The sequence below is a fragment of the Passer domesticus genome, chromosome 3, assembly GCF_036417665.1.
Source record: "Passer domesticus isolate bPasDom1 chromosome 3, bPasDom1.hap1, whole genome shotgun sequence".
NCBI lineage: Eukaryota > Metazoa > Chordata > Aves > Passeriformes > Passeridae > Passer > Passer domesticus.
Genome location: NC_087476.1, coordinates 19,069,280 through 19,087,989, shown reverse-complemented (window position 1 = coordinate 19,087,989; position 18,710 = coordinate 19,069,280). Strand labels below are relative to the sequence as shown.

At 37.2% G+C, this 18,710-nt stretch overlaps 1 protein-coding gene across 22 annotated transcripts in view; it reads right to left on the bottom strand.

The window, feature by feature from the left end:
* Positions 1-18,710, bottom strand: part of MYT1L (myelin transcription factor 1 like) — a 304,897-nt gene that overhangs the window by 114,114 nt on the left and 172,073 nt on the right. For all 22 annotated transcript variants that reach the window (XR_010358146.1, XM_064412028.1, XM_064412040.1 and 19 more), the window contains 3 exons: positions 14,820-14,874; positions 14,604-14,637; positions 14,241-14,303 (listed from right to left, as the gene is read on the bottom strand). Coding sequence is in view for 21 of the 22 variants with exons in the window: in XM_064412028.1 (XP_064268098.1) it covers positions 14,241-14,303; positions 14,604-14,637; positions 14,820-14,874 (152 nt within the window). In the remaining variant the exon portion in view is untranslated. The remainder of the gene's footprint in view (positions 1-14,240; positions 14,304-14,603; positions 14,638-14,819; positions 14,875-18,710) is intronic.

Sequence of the window (18,710 nt, the reverse complement as noted above, 5' to 3'; positions counted from 1 at the left end):
TCTGAAGGCAAATGAAAATAGCCTCCCAAGAGAGTGGAAGCCCCACACAGCATGGTTTAAATGTGGCAGCTGGGCTGTGGGAGGAAATGGCATTTTCCATTGAAAATCTGCTGCCAATATACCTCCTATGGCCAGATTTTAAAGAGAAATGTGGCAGTTGTCACTCTCTGAATTTCAGCTGCTCAGTTTTAAGGATGCACAGGCAGGAAAGGTAGCAAGACTGAATAGCAAAAGGTCCAGAATTATGTTCTTGTCCAAGGACCAAGGAGTAAAATTGAAAAACGACTGGAAGTAGGAACACATAACGGGAAGATGGCAAGAGGGGGAAAAGATTCTTTAGTTTTAAAAGAAAAATGCCAACTTTGTAGAAAGTGTGTGCCACTTCAAAGGTTACTTTAATGTTTTTAAAAGTTTGAGGTATTCAATCCTTAGCACATCACTGAAATTTGGTTAGCAGCGAGTTAGTTAGTTACTTTTAAAATTGTTCTCTTTATATCTGGGCATCTATCAAGATAATAATTGTGGCAACATCACAGGCCACCAGTTCTTTAGATAATAAATTCCCCACTGAAAACATGTAGGTATATAAGCCTGGGAGTCACAAGAGCAATCATGTGCTATATCCACACTAAGAACTATGAAGTATTATGAAAGGAATGCTTCTAAAATAATTTTTCTGTTCCTGATGTCTGCATGTACTTGTAACTCTGACGTAGGCATAATCTTAAATATATGACTCATAATCCAAAAAAGACACATTCTGATTCAGGTAGAAAAGTCATGCCTGTAGTATGTAGGGCTACTTTATCACTTTCTGTTTTGATACAGGTGGTGTGCTACTGTCATCTGACTTTTTTCTTTTTAACAACAATTCAACAATTTTATCAAGGTTGAAAAAATTGTCAAACAAATTGAACACCTTATCTTTTTTCTTAGGGTTTGTTTTGTTTTGTTTTGTTTTTGGGGTTTTTTCTGTTTTGTTTTTTGTTTTTTGGGGTTTTTTGTTTTTCTGAGGTGGGTGGGTTTTTTCTTTCTTTGGGTTTTTGGTTTTTTTTTGGTTGGTTGGTTGGTTGGTTGGTTGGTTGGTTGGTTGGTTGGTTGGCTGGCTGGTTGGTTGGTTGGTTGGTTGGTTGGTTGGTTGGTTGGTTGATTTTACCCCAACAACCTCTTATGGCTCCAAATCTGGTTCCTTGAGAGCAGTCCTTTAACCATCAGACTAACTTATTTTTGTTCTCTGTAAAAAACCTCACACTTCCTTCTGCTCTAAGGCCTTACTTCGATAGCCAGGACAGAAGGATCCTTGCCAGTCTTCACCTTCATCATTTTGTTATGGCTCTGGCTCTTTTGTTATGGCCTGCACCCATTCAGGCTAGTGGAAAAACCAAAGCAGTATCTTGCTTCCTAAGTAACACTGCTGGACCGGGATGCACAACTACCAAGAATTTGTTCAGTGACAGGGGTGTGACTGCTATGCTGGCCATAGAAATGAGGTGCCTGCATGTAGTGGAGCAGAGAATACCTGCTGTGTCTTCTGGATTAGAGGATGATGGTACCTGCAGCCTGCAAATCTCAAATATTCTGGCAGGTAGAAAGCACTGAGCAGCACAGCTTAGCTAAACTGGCAGCACTTCTGGTAATACACAAATTGGTTTTATATTACAAGTTTGGTCAGCTACAGACGTGGCAATTTTGTGGATTCTTGTCTCCAATTTCAGTACCAAAGGTCTACTTATAGTTGTGCTTTAAAATTTTGTACTTATTTTCAGATTTATATGCTGTGAAATGCTTCTTATGAAAATCCCAGATGTAGAAATTTAATGGGGGAAAACTCTTGTCTCATCTCTAATTGACTGGTAGATGTATTAAACAGAAGGTGGGCCAGGTGTAAGATGACACTTTGTGTTCAAAATACCAGGAAAGTTTTGAAGGTAGGGATGAAAAACGCCATAGGTATGATGTCACTTCAAATTATCTGATATCATGCAAAGTTATATTGCAATGTAGTCAGTGGGTAAATTGTTCCAGACTCTACACCAGGTGATTCTAAATTTATTTTTTCTTAAAAAAATGTTAGTATAATCTCTTTATCCCTATTTCTCAGACCAGACAATAAACTTTTGTATTTCTGAGTCTGCAGTTTCTTACGGAGTTCTAGAGCAACATCATTACAAAGTGTCCTAGTGTAAGAGGAATGAAATTCAATTCCTGCTTATAAAACAGATCAGTTTAACCTACAATATATCTAAAAAAAAAAATTAAAAAATTGCTTCTAACAAATCTAAACTAACCATGACAGTTCTATTGCTGTTCTACCAAGCTTTCCACTAGATTGATTTCTAAGTCTGATGGACTGCTCTAATTTTTAAAGAACAATCAACAATTACAGTACACAGAAAACGCTAAGTGTTTTCTCTGTTACACAGTTTTGATTAAATGCTGTTATTTTAATAAGTTGTTCCACTTTTACTCAATGCCATTTTAACTCTTCAGTCCTTCCTTCTACATCCTTTTAATAACATAACTGGAAGCTGCGAGCTTGACTGCCAAGGTTTGAAGTTAACACAGCAGTCAGAATTTATTTGCATTCTTTCTAAAATGCTATTTGTTTTATAACTCTTACTCAGTTTCTCAGTCTGTCCTTTTCTGTGATCTCTTTAGGTCTCACAAGCCAAGCAAAGCAAGGCCATGTCAGTTCTGAGAATGTCAGTATTTCCAAGCAACACCTAGATGCTGCAGAGACAGTACTGCAACTCAGAAAGTAGTGTACTTGCCTTGCCAGAAGCACTGAAACAAATTCACCATTGTGGAAGGGACAGAAAAACTGTAAAGCTGGTAATTCCCTATGCCACACAGAACTAAAAGAGGAGCTAAGTGTCTTTGTTCAAAGAACTAGAAATGTTAATTCCAAAGCCCCAATCAAAATAAAGTCATGCAATTACATTCTGTCACAATCATTCCTACATTTTCAGTCAGAACAACAATCTATTATTTTTTTTTCTTTTTACTCCAAGCCCTGTGCCCTATAAATGTGTGCTGGCAGAAAGTTGCTACAACCAGTCTTGTGAGTCAATGTGGTGCTATGAACATATTACAACATTATAAGCTATATGACCTTTGGCGTCATTTGAAATCAAGTACTTAACACTGCAAAACGGTCTGAGCCTACTGAGTTACATTTGTGAAATGTTTTAAAATTAACAGTTGAAAAAGCTTTACAAGCATAAAATAAAGTTTCCCTGGTTAACTGGCTGCAATTAGCCACCCATCTCATTGGGGCTCTGTACCTTCTACTTCCTCTTGCAAAGTGTGGGATATACATGGAATTTTACGAGAAATAAATTTTAAAACCAGGGGGTTTTGTGTGGTAGCTACTGTCATGCAAACATCTAGAAGATTCATGTCAGAGAAAATCAATCACATATGTCATGATGTGTGACACATCCTCTTGTCTGAGATGTCAGTTTGCTTGTCCCCTTCTCCTGAAATGGTACATATGCTTACCAAGAACCAACAAACCATTAATCCTCATTCATCATTCTAGAAGAAACCATGCCCAAGCAAAGTCAACATAAATGTAAGCAATGCTAGTACATTTTTCTTACTGTCCTTGCAAATACTATATAGCAATAAAACATTTGGTAATTTTTGTAAAAATGAACTTTTGATATAAAAAAGATGGTCTAAAGCAAGAAGCACTGGAGTAGAATTCAGAGGCGTGACTCAACTTCTGTCAGGGATGCAAATTTCTTGTGTGGTAGCAGAGTCACGAACTCCTGGTTTATCAAGGGAGCAAAAGCATTACAGCTCTGTTTCTATGCATAGCTGCACAGTGAAATTCTGACATCTAAGTGAGGTATGTTTGCTCCTCTTCTAATACCTAGGGACATGTAGGCACTTAACACACAGCAAAGTTTAGACACTGTAATCCAGGCTGGCAGAAGGTATTTTCTGTAGAGGGGGATTTCCACTCCTGGAATTATCAACTTTAAGCCTTTTTAAATTTTTTTTCCTCCCCACAGAAACAGAGATTAACTCAGTCTTTTGACTTGCACATGGTAAGGGGAGAAATCACAAATGCAGCCTTAGCCATTATCTAATCTACAACACACAGAAATGTGTGAGCAATTTGTGTTTAATATCCTCTTTTGCCAGGGGTAACTGAAGATCTGTTTTACACTTCTCAGAAGACTGCTTTCTCATGAGATTTCATAATACTCTAGGTTTAGAATGCACACTTCTCTAATAGTTCATGCAAAACAAAACACTGACATCTTCTTTACTACCAGTACTTTACTACCAATGAAGGATTCATTCAGTTTGTCTTAAAATGACTGTTTCCTATATGAAGTGCTAATGCTGGCACTGAAAATGGAGTCCCATCTCCAAATGACTGCTCAAAGTTACTAAACTACACCTTCCTCTCCTTTTGAATACAGATCAAGAAAAAAGAATGCAAGCATCCTGACATCTTAACTTCTTCATAGTACAGAATACTAGTTCCCAGAAGATGGGAGAAAACACCTCCAACCAAATGCAGATGGAGTCTTAAACCTATTGCTAAATAAGAAAACAGTGGGAGAGTGGCATTTTTGTACAGATCACAAACTGGGGGGCTTTTAAAAGCACTTGCTACACTGAAATAAGCATAGGAGAGATTAAAGATAAATTAAGTATGCCATACTTAGTATGGCATCAAGATGCCCAAATAAATGTTTTCACAGGTCTGATGAGGATCTGCTGAAGGAACTGGGGTTGTAGAGGCTGGAGAGATGGAGGCTGAAGGCAAAAACCTACCTGAAAGTAGGTCATAGGCAGGTGAGAGCTGGTCTCTTCTAAGTAACAAATGATAAGTTGAGAGGGAACAGCTTTAAATTGCGCCAGGGGAGTTTAAGGTTGGGTACTGGGAAAAAATTCCTCAGTGAAAGGATTATCAACCATTGGAACAGGATGCCCAGGGAAGTGTTTGAGTCACTAGGGATATGGGTATTTAAAAGATATTTAGATGTAGCACTTGGGGACATGGTTTAGTGATGGACTGGGCATTGCTGAGTTAATGGTTGCACTCTATGATCTCAAAGGTCTTTGTCCAACCTTAACAATTCTATGATTCTTGATTTGGACAAGACTAATGTTTAAAGTACAGTTCTACTGTGACTTCAGAGCTGGACACAAAAGAAGAGAGCATTGATGAGAGTGCACCCTTTGGACTTAAGGTAGAAGTTGAATGCATTCCAACTTTTAGCTCTCGCCTTTTTTCCAAACACCCATTCCCAATTCATCAAGTACAGGTAAGATTTTCTCCTGGAGACATTAAGAGGGTGAAAAACAGCAGCAGCTGAATTAATCTTTGGTGAATTTCTTCCACAAGAATCACCTGAATAGAAAGCAGTCATCCACTACTTGTGCATCCAATTCTATGGCCTGCTCATTACTTTAAATAAAAATGTGAGGGTAGAGAAATCTGCCCCAGTCACAGGAAACTGAAGGTACAAAAAGCTTTTTTTTTTTTTTTTTAATTACTGTTATTGGCATCTAAAGCCAATCACATCCTGTCTACCTCAGTATATTTTATAGTATTCCCAATTTTATCATAATTCATGGATCTGGGACACAGCCCTAATTTCAATCACAGGAATATTTTCCTTTAGGCATTAAACCCCTTCTACACTCTTTCATGGATACTTATAACACGACACTACTAGTTCTTGCAAATAACAAAAGGACATTAGGTTCTGCAATCCCTTTGCATGCCACCAGTAAGCTTTAGGATTTTCTAGGGAAGGTAATTCAGGTGAATAGCCAGAAAACCAACTTTGTAGCTCCAGTCACCTGGTTGAAGTTATCACTGTTTACAGCATCCTAGGCTGTAGAGTGCTGAGGATGTGTTCAGGAGCTATCCATCCCCTGGGCACTTTTAATTCTGTGGATGTATTTTTTTAGATTTATTATTGCCATCAAAGACACTCAGGACTACCTCTCCTTCCCCTGTCCTGAGCTGACACCACTGGAAGCAGTACTTCATATCAACCACTAATAAGAAGTGATGTCTTTGAAAGGGCTGTCTCAACTTATTGAAAAACCCCAGCAGAAGTCTTTAAAGACACATCATGGCATATTTTTAGGCCTCCTTCATATTTGAGTTGGTTTCTTATGTTCTTCATTTTCTTTTGCTAGCTCAGGTAATATCTGAGGTGCTTGATCTCATAAAATATGAAAATTTGAAAGAAAAGATAGCTATAAGTTTATTTATTTATTACATATATGATTTCTCCTACCTCCTTTTTGATGATTCTAGCAGAGTTCAGATCATTTTCACTGAGACGGAGAACAATAGAGCAGGGCAACCCTGTTCTGATAGCATGGGTGCCACCTACAGATAGAACTTTTTCAAACCTATGTGTTTTTTGTGTTTATGTGGACACTGGAGCAAGGAATAACATGGGGCTCCCTGTCCATCCAGCAGCCAGTATTCACCAGTAAATTCTCCTGTCTCTAAAGCTCTGACTTAGGATGCTCCAATGTACAGGCCATTTTTCATAGCTACACACAGTACCTATGGCTGCTGCTCAGAACTGCTGGAAGGAATATGTAGGCAGATCCATAGTACCCTAAAGTCAGTGCACTACCTTGCTTGTGGCTTTTCTGGTTTAGTCTTAAGGTTAAAAACTGTCACTGCATTTTCAATAGAATACATACTAATAAAAGGATTTTCTTAAATACCTCCAGCTTTTCAAACCTCAGAATCAATATTTTTAAAGAAATACTGTAGAAATCATTGACAAATTATGACATCCGGAAACTAGACTAGATTCTAAATATTAAATTGTCCTATCATGACAAATCAGTTAATTTTGCTCTGGAATCCACAAAAAAGTTTTGATCAAAAAAGCACTTAATTCTAAAGTTAGACTTTACCTGACCATTCAACAGATCTTTATTTAAATATCAGATAAACATCAGAGCCAGACTTTTGTATTTTTACTGCATTTGTAATAATCCCCCATACCTGCTTCTGTCTTTACACCTCATGATGCCTAAAATTTGCTTGCTGTTTACAAATCGGGAAACAGAGGCATAGTGAGATGAAATGTCTTGTCTACCATGTGCGAATCAACTCTGTGGATACTCTTTTCCACAACGAAAAGCATGAGTTATTCAACCTCAAACAATTTATTTCTCTCCTAAGAGAACACAATGTACTCAGCAAACCTACCAGGCCAACCAAATAAATTTCCCATAGGCAAAGGGAAAATGTGTATAGCTACTTCCACGATCTTGCTGGGGAAATTATATCCACAGTACTACTGGATATTTTGTTCTTTTGTTTTTGTTTTTTAATTTTCTTTCCGATATTTTCTGCATGGTCTTCATTTATTTTGTGTCTGACAGGGACATCTCCAGACAGACATGCCCACAGAAAACCCCATGGCTGCAAGTGGACTGCTGCCTGAGAAATATGCTCAGCACCATCCATTTGAAAGAAAAGGAGCATATAATCTCAGCAACACACAAGCCAGGGCACCCACTGCAGAAAGCACATCCTAAATCTGCTGTTTGCTGCTGGCTAGTGCACAGTTAGGTCAACACTCTCCATGCCACTGCTGCTGATTTACTCTCATTTCCCTGCCTTTATAAGCCTAGTACTCTTAGTACTTGCAGGCCCTGAAACTTGTTGCCACTGCAACAGCCAGTCCCAATCCAGACAGTGGTAGGACTAAATGAGCTGTGGCTCCTTTGTGTAGTCACCTCTACACAATAGCCACTAGCATGCAGAGCTTCACACCAACTGCTAGTTGCAATTGATAGTTGCTCGATGGTTTAGACCCCGCTTTGTACCTTTCTAATCATTAATCAACAATCAGACAAAGGATTTATTGCTGAATCCAGACAGCAGCCAATACAGACCTCTAATACATTATGGATTCTCTGTCAGCACAATTATTTATTGTTTGTGGTGTTCTGTTTGAAAATCCCTATGCTCTTGCATTTATTTACTTACTTGCTTACTTATATCTCTTTAGCTGGATTTAACAAAGCAATGAAGCTTCATCTATTAACATTTTTTGCAAACCCTGAACAGTGAATTACTTAATATAAAATATATTTATAATATTATTCTTGGTATTAACCACGACTTACCAAGGTCTTTAGCAAATATTGCTGTTAAGGAATTAAATTTCACCAACAGTGTCAGAATATTTCCTCAGACAAATATCCAGCAAATCATTTTATCATAAAAAACACTATAATAACGGTTGACTATCAGCTGAGAGATAAAGGAATACACACATTTCTCTATACTTCCAGCATCCTGTGGGATTTTTCACAGTATCATGAAAGCAAGAAATAGTAAGGACCTCACTGTTCTGTGGCTAGGCTTTAGCACAAAAGCATCAGTGGACCTCTGGTTCTGCACAGCATGCAACCATGCTCTGCTATCAAATTAATGTTAAAATATGTATGTCCTAGCTTCTGATTTATAATATCTTTGACAAATAGTAAAAAGGACAGGCATGCCATAAAGTTTATGGATAGGGTGATGGCATGCACAATGATGTCTCATAAAGAATAAAGGAGGAAAAGTTATTTATTCTTGTGATTCAAGAACTAAAATACAGATAGACTGGCTGCGTGCACAGAATTTTTCATAAATATCCCACAGTGCACCCTGTTGTACAGCAGCCATACATTAATTAGAGCATTCAGCAGACACTGCAATGTGTTACACTCACCCAAGTGAATCTTCATTTTTCACATGCAGGGCCTTACTAATTAAAATCAGCTTTGCAATTAAATGTGGAAAATTGTGTTAAACTTTGAAGCGTGGTTTAAAAAAAATGTATTTATTTTTAGGGTATTTTATTTTGATGCAAATGAATTCTCCATCAAAGTGAGACCAGTAAAAGGAAGGTATGAGGATTTCTCTTTTTTGTATTATAGATGCTCCTCTCAGTTGCAAGTTGCAATGCTCCACTATCTCTCTGCCAGTACCTGGCCCTGTTCCAATGCTTTTAGTGAGTGCTATCTGTCAAGGCATGAATAATACAGCCCCTAGGCTGTCGGCAGAATCCAAATGAGGCATACATCAGGAAGCAAGCACTCGACTTTAGCTCCAGAACATGCTCCTGTGAAGACAGGCAATTATTCACCCACGGCTGCAGCCATGGCAATCAAACTGGTGGGTGAAAAGGTATATGAAATGAAAAAATTTGAATAAGAAATATGGCACAACAAGGCACAGAAATTCAATAATTTTCTAATAACAGAGAGATATTTGAGACTTTTAATTTCCAAGTTTGGGGGCCTGAATTACTTCACTTGCTCTGTTAGAATATGTAGACTAAAATACAGTATATAATGTCAAGGCAATACAGTAGTACTTGTTTGGTTTTTCCTAATCAAAACAGCAATGCTAAACTCTAAGGTATTTATAAATTCAAATTGTTATATGAAGTGACAAATCTCATGCCTAAAAATTAAAAGATAGTCTAAATAATTCTATCTGTATAATGTAATAAGCCAGAGACAGCCTAGTAAAGAAATAAAGAACTGGTAGTATCATAAAATTTGGTAGAAAATTAAAATGCAATGTATTCCATAAAGTTAGGGACAATTCATACATTACAGATATGCACATCATTTTATGACTCCTCTTTGGTTTTGAGACTAGCATGTTTTTTGGTTTTTTTTTTTGCAAGGCATTGTGACAGTAATTAATGAAATCTTTTACAAATAAAATATGACCTGAAGAAAAGGCATGAAAAATTCCCTGGCAGATGAAATGTTTAAGTTGCTTTATCTGAATTCTTATTTTCAGCAATCAAATGGAAATTAATGATATAGTAAAAGCTATATGAGTATTTCCATTTTAAATATGAAGGGTTTATCATTTGGTCTTAACATTCTTCACTGAAATGTTATGCAAATTTTTTCAGACCACAATTGGTTTGCTTTAACTTCTATACAATGGATGTATGTTTTCAAATATATACTGTTGTGTGCTCTAAAAGAATACTAAATGAATATACATAGTGCCACGCTACCACCTTAAGATTTTTTTTAGGTCTCTTATTTGTTAGAATATTATGTTAGAATATATGCTATATGTAGAATATTATTTATTAGATGGTTATGTTAGAAACGTGGCAGTTAGCAAGTGATGAATCCATTAAAGAATCTTATTGCTTTTGTTACCCGAGAAAAAAATAAAGAAACTATTTTGTTAAGAAGCTTTTAAATAAGCCACTGTATGTAATCAGTATTTTTTAATGGAGCCTAGTTAGAATTTTTATGATGTGTCTACATACCTACTTACATGGCAAATCATTGGCACCTATTTGGTATATGATATTGTTTTATAAAGATGCTAAATGGAGAGCAACGAAGTAAAGTGCAATATTTCTGAAACCATCATTCACATCTACTCAGTAAATAACACAGGCCAGTTTGCACTCAATTACTCCAGAGGAACAATGGGATTTGCACCTGCAGAACAGACCAGGAACTGGACTCACTTTTACATTTGTATTTGTATGCATAGAATGTGATTCCTGTTGCCTCTGAAGTTGATTAATGAAACTGGCAAAGTTTCTTCTAATTGCAGGGAAAGAACACTTGAATCTACGCTCTTCTTCAGATGCTTAAGGCAAAAGGCATCCTGAAAACAGAGTTGTGGGAACACCCTCCTGGTCTGGTTAGAGTCACTGCTATATATACAGATGGATTATTCACAGCTAAAAGTATGCAAGGATCTGGACCAAGCTCATTGTTCAAAATCATTTCACAGTACTGAAGGTATAAGAGCAGTGTTCATTGTTATGCTGCTATGCACAATGGGCCTGAACAGCTACCAAGGGACTAAAACAACCTGCATCAGAGGCATGGCCCAGGAGATGCTCTGGTTTTCACTCCTAAGATTTGAATTCTTCTCTTGTCTCCACCATTACCTGAACATGTTTGTGGCTCATTTTTTTTTTCTATCTTGCATTCAGATCTTTCACAACCTTTGTTTTCTTTTTGTTTTTCAGTTCAATTGGCCTCAGGTGCTTTGAAACATAAACAATTGAATTTCTATCTGTGTAAACTCTAACCTTGAGGCATTGGCTCATGCTGTGTGCCATAGACAGCACTAGAGGGTCCATGTAAGCTTCAGGTTTCCAGGTACTACTAAAACACGAAAAAAAAAAGTCTGCTCTAGTAAGGCAGGCACACTATTCAACTTTGGGCACTTCTCGTCAGTGCCCAAACTGGGATGTTAATTCTTCTGACCTTTCCATGCAGCCACAGGACAGAGGTGCTTTCACCACACTAATTTTAGAGATTCCAGCATTCGGCCCTGAAGTGCCCTCTAGAGAAACTGGTCCATCTAAGCTGTCTATCAGCATGTCCAGCCAACAAGCCAACATCAGGCACTGAACTTAAGACCCAGGAGAAAGCTACCAACCAAGTCTTGCAAGGTTTTGCCTCCCTTCCAATTAAGATTTGACACAAAGAAAAACATCAAGGAGATGGAAATGATGCAACAAGCTCTTATCACTGTTACCCTACCTAGTTCCAGTCCTGTGTTTTCATACACCTCAAAACATCACTGGCATAGAAAGTCTGCTTGTTCCCTTAGTAAACCTATATTGAAGCTCTTTCCTAATTAAAAATACAACCGAGGCAAAAAACCTGTGGTAAAACTCTCCTTTAACTACTATCTAATATTTTATCAGCTGAACAACATTTCATCCCCTGAATCTATCTGAAAATGTGAAAGGATCTGTTTATTTCAGTTCAAGCTTAATGTACTACCTGAGGATGAGTTTTCACTGTCACAAAGATACAATTACAATAATAACAAAACAAAACAAAAACCAAAAAAATCAATGCCAAAAAAATCCCCTCCCTGAAAAACCACCTGGAATTCCAAAGACTTTAAGACGTTTTAAAAGAAACAGAATTTTGGAGAGCTCTTACTACATCTAGTGGAAGCAAATGCATTCCATTCCTAATAATGAACTGGTCTGATACTGTGAATGAAAAGGTCTTAACCTCATTAAAATGCTCCGTAGGTCTAAATGGAATTGTTAGGCATCAGCTGAGATATGCAATCCCCTGAACACATCAAATTTTTAAGACAGTCTGATTTCCTTGGAAGAAATGTTTGAGGGTCTTTCCCACCCATATAGCAAAATAGAAAAAGAGGAAAATTCCTTCAAATTCTTTCAAAAAGGTAAATTTAGTAGGTGTTGGTTGTGAATAAATAGTGCTTCTCTTCGAGAAAACATAAATTTTTGATAAATGTACATTGTAAACCTCAACAAAGAACTCTGTGTTTTTACATTAAATAGGACATATATTGGTTAAATATATTTTGATTAGTGGATTGGCAATCATGGTGACAAGAAAACATAAAAGCCCAACAAATTCTTTTGTAGAAAAAAAAAGGAATTTTTGATGTATTTCCAATTTTTATTCTTATCGCATCTGCCCAAAATTTCATTTAATTAACAGCTCTGAGATTCAGTCTGTTCGTGTACTGACATACCAGAATCATGTCAAGAAAGCAAAATATGGAATTAACATCTCAAAACTGCATGTAATCTTTTCAAACCCCACATTTATTGCTTCCTCTTTCCCCAAAAGGGTGATCTTACACAAACACAGACACTAACTCTAGAGCAATTCAGAAGAAAAGTCAGAATTTTTCAAGCTAAAGAGTTTCTTTCTGTACGTTTGTGATATCTGCATAGAAATTCCATGAAGTGTAAAGAAATGTATGTACCTATAATCTTGTAACTAGAAAGGCCATTATAATAATATCACTGAACTGTTGACAGGTCATGGGATTTCTGAGGGAAAAGAAGGATTTAGTGCCATTCTTTAATTACTTGTGAGGCTTGTATTTCCATAAAGAAAACAGACAAAAGAAAACTATGGTTTGAAATGAGAAGTCACAACTGAATTTAAAAATAATTATTTTGGATACTTTTCCTAAATCAGTGTTCCAATCTAACCAAAACCTTCAAATAGCAACAAAAATGTTACTGCTCTTTTGAGTGAAGATTAAGAAAAATAAATGTGAATAATTATTTTATGGTTTATACAGTTTAAATGTAATTCAAAGTAATTCTAGTATCACTGTTCTTGGTCTAATTTTGAAAGTGTTTCCTGGACTTGTCTCTAAGCCTCATTCACTGATAAGAAAAAAGGAGCAGGAGTGTAATGAGTGGCACTGTTCAGTATGTTTTTGTATTTCAAATAAATGCCTTAACCCCAAATGTATAATTTCAATTTAATTCCTAGACTGCATATGCCCATTTCATGCAGTAATCACATTTGGTGTGAAATATCTACTCTTATAACACCACAAGTGCTTTATAAGTTGAAAAATCAAGAATGAAAAAAAACTCTTTAGAGTTTCAGGATAATTTAACACTGGTTTGAACACTTCCCTCAATTCAAAAAAGAGATGGTCTAAACATCAGCCATTTCATCTACAATGGGCTGCTGTATAAAATATGTCAAATGAAATGCACAGCAATGAGGGAAAAAAATACATGTATTCTAGAGCTGTTAAATTCTAAAAATATTTTAAAAAATAATGGACAAATGATTCAGGAAAAGAATGGTGTTTAGACAGATGTACAACACTATTGAACACTGACCTTGCAGACACAGAAATTTAAAGATTGAGGTCTGAATTAATTTGTAGCACATGCAGTATGCAAAACATATGCTACCTTGTATACTATTAACCACAAATAGCTGGAAAAAAAAATTTAATGGAGATGTCTCCACATTTCATAGTCTACAAACTGAAGTAAAGGTATTTATAATACACTATAACATTTGAACCCTGAAGTCTTATTGTTGTTGATTTGCCTTAAGCTTTGCTTTGAGTCTAACCTGATCATTGAACTTAAAATGCTCAGAAACCTATTTTCATTCAGCTATGAAACACATTAAATTGCATGAACATGAATGCCAACAGGTAAGTGGGGCCAAATCTTAATTTGCGACATATAAGCAAGAGAACTGTATGCAAAAATTGAGAGAAGACTGACAACTAGAGCAAGTCTCAGCAAAAATGTGAGTTAAATTTTGTGACATTCAAAAAAGAAAAAATAACCCTGACTCTAAATGGCTTCTAGAATATGTAACTGCTAATTTTTATCATTGTTTGGTTTATCAAGGTCATGCCAGATAACTTGTTTACCAAATCTCTTCACTAAATTATAAAAAATTACAGATATTACCTTCTGTGTCTTGCATATTTGCCACTAACGTGACCACTGCCATCACAGCCAGGCGTGGGACAGCTGCAAAAGAGAGAATTAATTATATAGGTGTTGGTGTGCTGCAGAAAGATTATACTAAAAGCAGGCAGACTAGGTATTACAGAGATGGAGGGCAACCAAGACAGAAAGAGAAATCAAATAACTGAAGGGGAAAAAAAAAGAGGGGATGCTTTTTATTAGCAAGTCTCGAGGGAATTAATTTCATCAGTGCAGCAGGGCATGAGCAAACCACCAATGAACTTGAAAGTGCATTATACCCATTAAAAGGCATGAATTTTCTAAATTGCTAATGGGGATACATTTTACACTCAGAGCACTAACCTGAACAGCTCTTGTATGGCTGGTTCCACGGGAACTGCAGAGAGATGGAAAACATATAAAAATTTATCATCTATTACAAGTACCCCTCTTCTACAGAAAATTACCAGAAAGGTTGTGTAAAAGCAAGGGTCAGAATGAATCGTGCAAAGAGATTCTGGAGGATGAAGGTCACCCTGAGCAGGGGCCTTGAGTGATTTACTGAAGCAAGAGACATACCTCGAACACCTTTGGAGCGTGTGCGATGGCGCTTCTCGTCTGCATCCACCTCCATCTGGGAATAGATTAGCAGGCAGTCAATGTTCTTATCCTGCATGCACAGACTATCAATGCACAGATACAGTCTCTCACACGATTTATTGACACTATTTTAATTCCATTTTATCCTGTAGGGGAAAGTTCTCCTTACAGGGGATTTTTAGGATATTTGTGTTTATGTAAAAACAGAAAATGCAATAATTTCTGCTTTAAACAGTCAGCTTCTGTGCCCTGCTTTCATAGCAAATTTTGTGCAACTAAATGCTGTTTCCTCTTTTCAAGGGGATATTTCTGACATAAACCCTTAATTACTCCCATATATTCCAAAACAAGGATTCAATAGATTTATATACAATTTATAACTAAAGTCAAGGGGTCACACACCACAGGTTGTTTTATAACCAAACCCTTTACAGTGGGAAAGAGAGGAAGGAATAATGACTGAAAAGGAGATGAAGATTCACCATTAGACCTTCAAATATTTCATGTTATTTAATATGGCATTACAATCTTTGCCAGCATGTTTCATAGTTTAGTTGTGTTTTTCAAGTTTCAGGAATGGGCTCACTTGCTACATGACTAGATCTTTATCTTAATTTTAAAACTGGCTTGCCAATAAAGTGTAGTTTTCTGTGCAGTAATAAATACATAGAAATCTTACATGTTTACCAGACAGGGGCAAGGCTGCAGAATAGATCTTTGAATGTATCACCATCACTGACCTATATTAATTAACATAGGACCATATAGTTTCTTCTGATTTTACATGCACAATTGTCACCAGATTTTAAAAGGTAAAATAAATAGGCTAGTTAAGAGTTCAGGATTTTGTTCAATAGAAGCAAATTGCACTGAACTATGTTGAGAGACTGAGTCAGGGAAAATATATGCAGTATCTGTAACACCAGCTCCTTTGGCTGTAGAAGAACAAGATGGCAAGATGGATCTACAGTGCTTCATACATAGTGATGATACTGTAAAGGTCAGGAAGCACAGAAATAGACCATGGAGCTCTAGTTCCCCCAGGGGAAAAAAAAATCAATCACCTCCTTTATAGCAATATCCTTGGATTGATATCTGGTAAGAATGTCATATATCTCATGCAAAAACATGGAAAAGGGTCCAGTGACTTGCAGCTAACCCTTTAATCACCTAACTTTCTTTGGTCAGTACCTTAACACAAACAATTTGGGAAATAACCAGGAAAGAAGAAATCAAGGAGTGTTTTTAAAGAGCTCTCTCAACATGTAACAGCAGGAGGAAAGAATCACCTCAACAAAACTTGTAGGTGACAGGGATTTGGTAAAAAGAAAGTGTCACCCTCACAAGATTCTGTGCTACTGATGCAGTTCTGTTTCTCGACAGTCATCATCTGATTCCTGGTAGCCTTCTATATTCCACACTAAAGGGATAATTTAAAATAGACTGATATTATGAAAGCTAATAGAGCACCAGCCACTTTTAGGGGGCTTCAGGTCAGTCTTCTGTATAACTCTGAGTGGGTTTAATTTTAAAATTAAGAATTTAATTTTCATATTAATTTAATATTTAGCTGAGTGCAGATACATTTGGAGCATAAGCTTCTATCTTCATCAACCTATCTGAGATCCCACAAGGTACTCCATCAAATCCTCAACTGCCACTCCAGAAAAGCATGAAAGGTACAGACCAATCCTTTGTTGTATCTACCAACCCTGTGCAGAACTTTCAGGTATCCTCTGGCATCAGAAATGGCACTAACTGCCTATGCTTAGACAACTGAATTTACCCCTAGGTTAACGCAGCCACCGGAGCTTGAGGACCAACTCCTCTGATCAGCTACGTGAAGCTATTTCAGCTGGATAAAATCAGTCTCTAGGCACCTCTGTCTCTACTGTCTAGCTCTCGTTCAGCTATTGCATGAGACACTTGGCATGCCTGCAGATACCTCCTGTAGGCACCTAAACTGAATCTTAAACTTTAACCCACCCACAGTATCTATCCTACACCCTGCGTTCACATCCTAACTAGTTTCTTAGCTCCAATGACTTGAGAGGCATTTGAAGCTTTTAAAGCTGCCATATCAAAGCACACAACAGCATCTCTGGAACATCAAAATTACTTACTAGATGATGACATTCTTTTCCTTTCGCTAATAAGAAAACAGTGCACTGTATTATTATACAACTCTCAAATGTGTAAGGACTTGACAGGAGACCAGAAGTGAAGTTACTTGATCTTCAGACTAGTATGTTTTTAAAATGTTTGAAAAACATTATCTAGCCTCATTTGTCAATACTGAAAAACCTGCTATTATCTTAAAAACCTATTACGATCTTAACCTGGAAATGCTGCCCCAGTTATTATGATAGTCTGTGTAAATTTATAAGGGACAAACTACAAAACAGATTTATCTGTTTTTATAAACCAAAGTAAGCACTTCAAAAACACTGAGGGTAGTATAGTACTGACAATCATGGAAGAAATCACTAAGCTGGAAAAGCCCATGTAAGATCCACACAATCTATATCCAAAAGCAGGTCAAGGAAATAAAAACATTATAAAATCTGCTGGCATACAATGCAATTTTAAATTTTGTTGTGCATCCTACCTAGTTTGCTACTTCTCCAGAAAAGCACAAATTGACTTGCCATTGTCTGTGACCTAGATGCCCTCTCATATATGTCAATGTAAGTCTTGGATGCTCTAGGACACATCAAATGAAGATAGGTGCCTACATTTAGTCAATGGAATTTTGCTTTACCTTCATATTTATATGCTTGCTCACAGATCTTTATCAGTCATGTAAGAACTTCAGCCTTCATTCCTCTATGAATTACATATTGGATACTGGGACTAAGCAACTTCCTGAAATTCTAGCAAGATTTGCATTGGTTCTGCAAAAGTACAGTCGTCTGGCAGCCTACTTTTGCAGTCCTCAGTGGCATCCATGGCTCTTCCATGGCCAGGAACAGAATTCTGCTACTGAGACGATCAATCTCACACAAACGTGGACTTCCTCATCACTTTCACATGCAGGAAAAGGAAATGTGGACTTTGGTCTCACAAGGAGTGAGGCCATTTATTCATTACCTCTAAATTACAGCTCTGTAGCTCAGCTCTTAGCCTCTATTCCAGAAAAGAACTTGTGGACAAGGAGGACAGCCTGGCTAGGGTTAGTCTTAGTCTGGCATCTAGTATTACATATCAAAGCAAAGAGAAGGGCATCAGGAATAGGAAGAGAAGAAAATTTTAACTTTTCTTCAAAGAGAAGCTTTAGAAATTAAAATGGAAAGGTCTAAGCGGATTAGAGTGGAGTACCTTTCCTACAAGAAAAAGCTGAAAGAATTTGGTTTGCTAAGCCTGGAGAAGAGAAGGCTTCAGTGTAACCTAGCTGTGGCCTTCCAGTACCTGAATGGAGCCAACAAGAACAATGGAGAGAGACAAAGAGTATGTAGTGACAGGCTGAGGGAGAATGGTTTCAACCTCAGAGTAGGTTTAGATCGAGTATCAGGAAGACATTCCATGAAGGTAGTGAGACACTGGGAGGAAGAGGCTGCCCAGAGAAGTTGTGTGTGCCCATCCCCATCAGTGTTCAAAGGCCAGGTTGGATGGAGCTCTGAGCAACCAGGTCTAGTGGAACATTCCCTGCAAAATCAGGGGGTTGGAACTAGATGATCTTCAAGGTCCCCTTCAACCCAGGCCATTCCATGATTCTATGATTCTCAATTCCCAGAAGGGAAAGATAATACAGGTCTAGGTAGAAATTAAATCTGAAAATTAGAATTTAAAAGAACCAAATTATTGGATATGCCTTACTTAGGACAATGGGCAGGGAGAGGTAGATCTGGGAACTCTGTATCATCGGTATAT